This window comes from Myotis daubentonii, chromosome X, assembly GCF_963259705.1.
Source record: "Myotis daubentonii chromosome X, mMyoDau2.1, whole genome shotgun sequence".
Lineage (NCBI taxonomy): Eukaryota > Metazoa > Chordata > Mammalia > Chiroptera > Vespertilionidae > Myotis > Myotis daubentonii.
In genome coordinates this window covers 97,523,505-97,532,759 of record NC_081861.1, presented here as the reverse complement: position 1 = coordinate 97,532,759, position 9,255 = coordinate 97,523,505, and the positions used below count along the sequence as shown (strand labels likewise).

At 38.8% G+C, this 9,255-nt stretch overlaps 1 protein-coding gene across 2 annotated transcripts in view; it reads left to right on the top strand.

Moving 5' to 3' along the window:
* The first annotated feature begins 521 nt into the window (after window positions 1-521).
* The window catches only part of ZDHHC15 (zinc finger DHHC-type palmitoyltransferase 15), a 384,007-nt gene continuing 375,273 nt past the window's right edge, over window positions 522-9,255 (top strand). For both annotated transcript variants that reach the window (XM_059679681.1, XM_059679680.1), the window contains exon 1: window positions 522-869. In XM_059679681.1, coding sequence (XP_059535664.1) covers window positions 734-869 — 136 coding nt within the window. In that variant the 5' untranslated portion in view covers window positions 522-733. The remainder of the gene's footprint in view (window positions 870-9,255) is intronic.

Genomic DNA, 9,255 nt, shown 5'->3' with positions numbered 1-9,255 from the left:
CTATTTTGTAGCTTTTTCTGACCCCTCATAGAATTACTGTCTCCCCCATTTGTGTTTTCTATTTTAATATGTTTATGTATTCTGAAAATGGGCTGAGTTAACTCGGAGAAGTGAAGAAGAGACAGAAGGAGGAAGCGTCCTGCCAATGGACTTACCCAAGCAGAGACTGCAGCATTACGTGTAAAGCATATTGTTTAAGCAGCAGTAGGACTAGGAAGCTAAATGATCTTTAAGTTATGAGATGTTAAATTGCATCTTTCACACTGCATTTACGTGTGCTCATTTATGCGTGAGGGGGGCAGGGTGCAAAGAGAAAGAGAGAAACAGAGCTCAGAGAAATGATCCTGGACGCAGTGCAGCAAGAGCAGATGGGCAGACCCATATTTCTTCTGTTTTACAGTTTCTAGCCCTGCATCTAGCGCTGTAGCAAGTGGGTGGGAGAGGAGGAAATGGGAGGGCTTGTACTCTCTCTGAGCGTGCCCAGCCTCAACGGCCTGACAGATCACCTTCCGCTCCCAAAAGGCCAGTTCCTATTCGCCATGACTCATGCCTTTTGTGCCAGCCTGGGAGCTCTCTGCCCTGCAGCTCCACAGGTGGTATCAGTTCGGTGAGAAGGTTCCCGCCAGGGTAGGCAGTGGAGCGCCGCACAACGCGCTTTCCAGCCTCCCAGCTGCGGCCCTAGTAGTTCAGACCCAGCGCCAGCAGGCCTGCTAGATCGATCCTCGAGCTGAAGATGCGTCGGGGCTGGAAGATGGCTCTGTCCGCGGGGCTGCGGGGCTGCCGCCGGGTACTTTCCTGGGTGCCAGTGCTCGTCATCGTCCTCGTCGTGCTCTGGTCTTACTATGCCTACGTCTTTGAGCTCTGCCTGGGTAAGTGGAGCTGGGCATCTAAGGTAGGGAAATTATGCTCCAGCATAACCGTCTGCCCTACCCTTCACACTGGTGTTCCCTGTGTTCTTAGCCCTCACACTGCGGTTTTTTCTTTAGTTCCCCGGGGAAGCTCCTCACCTCCAATCTCGGCTTCCCACAATATTCCGTGCGCTCCCCTCCCCCAGGGGGTCCCACCTTGTCACCATGGCTTCCCACATAGGGTTTCTTACATTATTTTCTGGCCTTTCCCACAAGAAATTCAATGCTCTTCCCACTAGGGCTCCCTTTTCTCCTACAGGACAAACACTTGTGTCTTGTGTTCTCATTTTGGGAGCTCCTGCCCTACTAAAGTGAGAAAACAAGATATCCAATATCCTTAAACTGTTCACTTACCATATATTACAAGTCTTACCAATTAGGAGCATCCAACTAGGAGCCCCATATTTTTCCAAACCCTCTTACTAGGAATCTCAAAATATTTCCTGTATTTTCTTACCAGGCTCTCCTTTTTTTAATGTGGGGATTCATCCTTTTCCCATGTTCTCTCACGCTAGATGACGTGCTTTACATCTTCTCCCACTTGGGACCCCCCAGTATACTTGTTCTATCACACTGAAGTTACCCCTTTTCACAAACTGGCAAGACATCCATTCTCTTCTTCAGTGGGCTTCAACATTTTTCATTCTCTCCAATGGAGTTGAAGTCCTACAATAATATATCCTGCCTTGTCCCCTCACACTAGAGCCCCTGACTTTATCACACTGGGGTTCCCTTAGTCTTTTGCCTTTCTGCTTTGAGGAGCATTCAGTATTTTCCTTAGAAGCTCCACATTATTTTCTGACATCTCATACTAGTCACCTTGCTTTTTGTAAGACTATGGTCCTGCCTTGTCCATTTCTTTTCACACTAGAGTGTCCTCATTACTCTCCCACAAGGGTTCCAACAATAGATCTCATGTCCCTTCCAAGGGCCACAACTTTTCTAATGATGATTCTCCTTTTACCTTTTTTAAAAATCTACTCCCCGATTCCTGAAGTTTTCTTCCACTGTTAGTTACACATTTTGCCATCCTCTTTCTCAGAGGTTTCTTATTATTTTCTCTTATTTCCCACTAGTATTGCACTTGTACCCTGCCTTTTCAAACAAGAAAAACACCATCTGTTCCCACTGGAGTTTCTAATATTTCCCACCCCTTTCAATGGGAGCCTAATTTCTTGCCTCCCCTTCATTAGAGCACTCATTTTATAAATTTGAGGTCTCCTCTTGTACTCTGTCTTTTCATACTAAGGAGTATTCCATCTCCTCTTTATCTATAAAATAGTTCCCACACTATATTCTAGTCTTATAAACTCAGAATATTTCTAGACTTAAACCCCAAGACCCTATTCTGGGTTTTCCCCACTTGGATAACCCCCAGTCTTTATCACTAGTGTCCTTATCAATTCACAGTGGACTTTTCATATAATATCATGTCTTCTCACAACAGAACCTCTGCTTTTTCACAGTGAGATCTCCCCTTGCCCCTATCCTTTCATATTGAAGAAGTTCCATCTCTTCTCTGAGATTCTACTAATAGTTATTGTCATTTCTAGAATCCCACTTGTAGCACCTTTAAACTTGTGTCCTATAATGTTCCCTACTCATTCAGTATGAGCTCCCAGTCTATTTCCAGTCCCCTCACATTAGGACTCTTATTTGTTCTGTTGGACATTATCTCCCAAGTCCTTCCAAGACTGCTTTATTTCTTCATACCAGATTTTTATCACCTTAAAAATTATAGTTAGGGTCCTGCTTTTTCCAACGCCAGTACTGAGCTCACTAGGGAGGCAGGAGATAACCCTATTTTCCAGTATAGAATTTTCTTCTAATCAATTCTGTGTATTATAGTTTGAATTTTCCTCATTTTCTTAGATTTATTGTGGAAAATGCATTACGAGTTATTAAGATTAAATTCAATTAGTTGCCTTCATAGATACAGATTTTGGCTTTGTTTTTCTTTTTATCTAAATCTGGTATGGAAGTGCATTAAGTGGGCTGTGAAATGACTTACTGGAAGTTTTTCTCTTCGTAGACCTTACCCTTACTTTTGTGAAGGGTTAATAGAAGGATTAAAAGTTCAGCTCCATCATTATAGTATAGATTTTATTGTAAATACTATTAAACATATTTTAGAGCTTTTCAATACTGACCTACATGAGCTTTGCCAAGCAACATTTTAAAAATTAATAATGATTATGGATAATACTTACATAGTGCTTAATCTGTGCCAGACTATGTTCTAAGTACTGTAGATATATTAACTCTCTATCAACTCATTTAATCCTCACAATAACCATACAAAGCAGGTACCATTACTGTCCAGTGTGCATATGTGCAAACTGAGTCTCAGATGAGCAAAATGAGGTAAAGACCAACTTAGAGTCAGTGCAGGTAATCAGCTTTCCACAAGTTCCATTTAAAACATACAATATTAAAAGCTGAAAGGGAATGTAGAGCTTTTTTTTGGTTTGTTTTATTTAATATATTTGCAGAGCACTTGTTACATGTCAGACTATTTTTAAATGACTCGATACACCTTTCTCTCTCCCCCTCTTCCTCCCTCTTGCTCTCCCTTAATCCTCATACTAAACTTATGAAATACATAATATCATTATTCTTATGTTAAAGACAAGACAACTGAGACACAGACAGAGCAAGAAGCTTGCCAAAGATTACAGAACTAGTAAATAGTCAAAGCTTGATGGCAACCCAGGCAGTAGGCTCCACAGTTCATGTTTTAATTACCACAGTATCCTAACTCTTTGCCTCCTTTAAAATAATACCGAGGTCAAAACTTATAACTTACTGTCCAAATGTAGCCTGCAGATGTTTGTTATTTGGCCTGAACAATGTTTTCTTAATATTTTGCGCCAGTTGCTGTTATTTAAAAAAACAACAACAGGAGAGTAAGGTAGCCTTGTCATCCAGTTGTGGCTCCATCAGCCCATCCTTTCATGTTCATTTTACAATCTTTAACAAATTAGAGACCTGGCTTTTAGAAAGGTTAAATGAAATTTTTCTAAAGTCACATGTTTATTAAATTAATGGAAAATTGGACGTCAAAGCTGCCTGATATCAAAGCAATACAACCAAATTAACAGATTTAAGTTTCAATATGACTAAAAAAGGAATATTAAGGACTTAATTTCTTTCCAGAAATAGAACCTGATATCTTTGTCTCTAATGTGAGGTTAGAGCTGAAGCCAAAAATGGTATATTTTTATTTTATATTATTTTCTTGAATTTGTCTTACAGTTCTTAGAGTTTGAATTCTGCCACTTACTAACTAGAAGACATAGGGAAAGTTGAGAAAATTCTCAACATCAGTTGCTTCACATATACCTTACTTGTGGGCTTGTTCATCCATGCCACAAATACTTGCTTAGCATCTATTATATGCCATTATAACATTGTTGTGAGATTTTAAATAATATGATACATGAAAAACATGCATCATAGTTGACAACAAGTTATATGTTAAATAGTAACCTGTTATTACTATTATTAATGAGGATATAAAGAATCCTGCCTGGCTCAAGAAAATAAGCAGGTCAGACTTTTAGATGGAGGGAATTAAGAGCCTCCACTTTTGCTTGTGTGTGTGTCAAGTAGGATACTTGTTTTTTGAATATTTATTGATGAAAGAATGGGGGAAATAAAAGGGACTTCTGTAAGAGTATCCACTTTTTAGGTAAAATTCACGTAACACAAAATTAACTGATTTTATTTTTTTAAATCCTTACCCAAAGATATTTTTCCATTGCTTTATAGAAGAGAGTGAAAGAGAGGGAACAGGGCCCAGGCTGGGGAGGAGCCTGCAACTGAGGTACATGCCCTTGACCGGAATCAAACCCGGGACCCTTGGGTCCACAGGCCAACGCTCTATCTAATGAGCCAAACCGGCTAAGGCAACTATTTTTAAAGCGTTAAATTCAGTGATCTTTAGTACATTCACAATGTTGTACACCATAACCAATATCTAGTTTCAAAACATATCATCACTCCAAAAGGAAACCTCATTGTCATTAAACAGTCACTTGCTATTTTCTCCTCTACTAGTCTCTAAAAATCACTAATCTGTGTTTTGTCACTATGGATGTACCTATTCTAGATATTTCACATAAATGACATAACACAATACAGGGTGGGGCAAAGGTAGGTCTACAGTAGTTCATATGGAAATTAATACAATAATTAATCTATAATAATAAAAGCATACATAATACACTAATTAGACCGGACATCCTTCTGGATGACCTTCCGGACAAAGCTAGGGCGGTGAGGGAAGCCCAGGTCCTGGGTGCCAGAGGGAAGCTGGTGCCGGCACCCGGGGGAAGGAAGGCCTACTCTTGCACGAATTTTGTGCATCAGGCATCTAGTAAATAATATATAAGAATTAACTCATATACTCACAACTATAAACCTACTTTTGCTCCACGCTGTATGTATCCATTTGTGTCTGGATTGTTTCAATTAGCATAACGGTCCATCCACATTGTAGTATGTAACAGTACTTCATTTTTATGGCTAATATCCTATTTTATGTACATATCACACTTTATCCTTTCATTAGTTGATGGACATTTGAGTTGTTTCCACCTTTTGTCTATTTTGAATAGTGCTGCTGTAAACAAGTATTTGTACAAGTATTTGTTTGAATACTTATTTTCAATTCTTTGGACTAAATACCAGAGATAGGGTTAGAAATTGCTGGGCTGTATTGTATGTTTAACTTTTTAGGAACCTCCAAAATAATTTCCACAACGGTTCCAACAATTTGACATTCCTATCTGTAATGAAGGAGGGTTCCAATTTCTCCATATTCTCACCAATACTTGTTTTCCATTTTTATTACAGATATCATAGAGGGTATGAATTTTAGGATCAGCTTTTCTACTTCTGCAAAATGGTCCATGGGATTTTGATTGCACTGAATTTGTATATAGTTTTGGAGGGAATTGTAATCTTAACAATGTCAAATTTTCCAACCCATGAACATAGGATATCTTTTTCATTTACTTAGGTCTTTAATGACTTTCAGCAATATTTTGGAATTTTAATTGTAAAAATCTTAAGCCTCTTTGGTTAAATTTATTCCTAAGTATTTTATTCTTTTTTATGCTATTATAAATGGAATAGTATTCTTAATTTCTTTTTCTTATTATTTTATTTTTATTTTACTTTTTTATTTTATTGTTTTCTTAATTTCTTGTTCTGGTTTTTAATTGCTTATGCATAGAAATAAAACTGACATAGGGTGCTGATCCTGTATTTTGCAACTTTGATGAATTTGTTCATTAAGTCTGATAGGTTTTTTGGTGGGTTGTTTAGAATTATTTATACACTAGTGGCCTGGTGCACAAATTTGTGCACATTGAAAGGAAATTAATTAGAAGAAATATTTTAATATCACTATTCCCCCTTTCTCTATAATAGAAGTGTCAACCAAATTCACAATGGACAATGACAGATCGAAAAACACATGTGTGCAATTGGCGCCAGTGAGAGCTTTATATACATATATATATATATATATATATATATATATATATATATATATATATGAACTTGCTTATTAGTTAGACCTGTTTTCTGATTTAGCTAAACTTTTCTACCCAGTGAAGCACCCTAACTTCTCTTTCAGGTAATTGTCAGCAATACAGCAGTAAATATCAACATGAAGCAGATTATTATTGTAAATCACACAGAGAGAACAAAGGGTAAAATATTTATCTACAGCAGTATTTGACTATATTCTGCGCAATGAGAAAACCTGAAGTCATTTTCAAGGTCCACCATTTCTTACTTCTTTTCAGTCGGGTCAAGTTTCTAAGCTTTCTAAGTCTCTGTTTTCTGGCTAATGAAAAGAAAATAGGATTCCACCGAGTCTCCTATCTACTTACTCCAGGACTTCTGTGAGGAACAAATGAGATGAGGCACAGAGAAACGCTTCACAGACCTTTGGTTAAAGTTAAAATGTTTGCACCTGGCTATAAAGCAAGTCATGTTCCTGGGCTGAAGAAACTCTAAAGAGGCTAGTTTCTGGGGAGAAGAAGTCGGGCGCTGCTACGTGACATCATTAACTGGCCCCCACAGCCACCATTTCTGGGCTGGGCTGGGCTGTGGGCCACATTTTGTGCCATGGGGTCTTGGTAGCAATGGGTGCGATTTGGTTGGGCTGTCACTCTGGGGTGGTGGCATGGCCTGTGTCCCACTGGGGGGAAGCCAAATGTTGGTCTGTCAGCACCAGGTCCGTGGTGCCGTTTCTCTGTAAATGACCAGTGCGCCTCACAGGAGCTTCTGTGTTGAGTCTGTCCCATAATGGTCAGTGTGCATCATAGCAACTGGTCGAATGGTTGGACACTTAGAATATTAGCCTTTTATATATATAGGTAGGATCATATCATCTAAAAATAAAGATAACTTAATTTCTTTCCAATATGGATTTTTTTCCTTGCCTAATTGTACTGGGTAGAACATGTAGTACAATATTGAGTAGAAGTAGGGAAAACACTAATCCTGATCTTGTTTCTTTTTAAAAATTAAAAAAATGTAAAATTCCTTTTACTACAGCCTAGTATTCCATTGTGTAGATGAAGCACAGTTTTTTAATCCACTCATCTGCTGATGGGCACTTAGGCTGTTTCCAAATCCTAGCTATGGTGAATTTTGCTGCTATGAACATAGGGGTGCATATATCCTTTCTGATTGGTGTTTCTAGTTTCTTGGGCTATATTCCTAGAAGTGGGATCACTGGGTCAAATGGGAGTTCCATTTTTAGTTTTTTGAGGAAACTCCATACTGTCTTCCATAGTGGCTATACCAGTCTGCATTCTCACCAGCAGTGCACGAGAATTCCTTTTTCTCCACATCCTCGCCAGCACTTGTCATTTGTTAATTTGTTGATGATAGCCATTCTCACAGGTGTGAGATGGCACTGCACTGTTGTATGATTTGCATCTCTTGGAGGATTAGTGACTTTGAGCATATTTTCATATGTCTCTTGGCCTTCCTTCTGTCTTCTTTCAAAAAGTATCTATTTAGGTCCCCTGCCCATTTTTTAATTGGATTATATTCCTTTTGTTTTTTTTTGTTTTTTTTCATATAATAATTGTTTTATTTTTATTTTATTTTTTTAATTGAATCTTTATTGTTCAGATTATTACATTTGTTCCTCTTCCCCCCCCCCCATCCTCCCAGCTCCCACCCCACCCTCCGCCCTCACTCCCCACCCACTGTCCTCATCCATAGGTGCACAATTATTGTCTAGTCTCTTTTCGCATCTCCCACACCCCTTTCCCCCCCAAGAATAGTCAGTCCATTCCCTTTCTATGTCCCTGATTCTATTATGATCACCAGATTATTTATTCACTTGATTCTTAGATTCACTTGTTGATAGATGCATATTTGTTGTTCATAATTTTTATCTTTACCTTTTTCTTCTTCCTCTTCTTAAAGGATACCTTTCAGCATTTCATATAATACTGGTTTGGTGGTGATGAACTCCTTTAGCTTTTCCTTATCTGTGAAGCTCTTTATCTGACCTTCCATTCTGAATGATAGCTTTGCTGGATAAAGTAATCTTGGTTGTAGGTTCTTGACATTCATCACTTTGAATATTTCTTGCCATTCCCTTCTGGCCTGCAAAGTTTCTGTTGAGAAATCAGCTGACAGTCGTATGGGCATTCCCTTGTAGGTAACTGGGTTTCTTTCTCTTGCTGCTTTTAAGATTCTCTCTTTGTCTTTTGCTCTTGGCATTTTAATTATGATGTGTCTTGGTGTGGTCCTCTTTGGATTCCTTTTGTTTGGGGTTCTCTGCGCTTCCTGGACCTGTAGGTCTATTTCTTTCACCAGGTGGGGGAAGTTTTCTGTAATTATTTCTTCAAATAGGTTTTCAATATCTTGCTCTCTCTCATCTTCTGGCACCCCTATAATTCTGATGTTGGTGCGCTTGAAGCTGTCCCAGAGGCTCCTTACACTATCTTCGTATTTTTGGATTCTTTTTTCATTTTGCTTTTCCGGTTGGGTGTTTTTTGCTTCTTTGCATTTCGAATCTTTGACTTGATTCTTGCGCTCCTCTGGTCTGCTGTTGGGTGTCTGTATAATATTCTTTATTTCAGTCAGTGTATGCCTAATTTCTAGTTGGTTCTTTATCACAACATTGAGGGTCTCATTAGATTTCTTGAGGATCTCACTACATTTATCGCCGGCTTCTAGACAGTTCTTAAGAGACCTTAAAAGTGTGGTTCTGAACTCAATATCCTCCATTGACAGTTTTGTCCTGTTTCTTTGTCTCCGCATTTTTTTTTATGCTTTCTTGGTACACCCCCAAGTGGTCTTTGTGCGC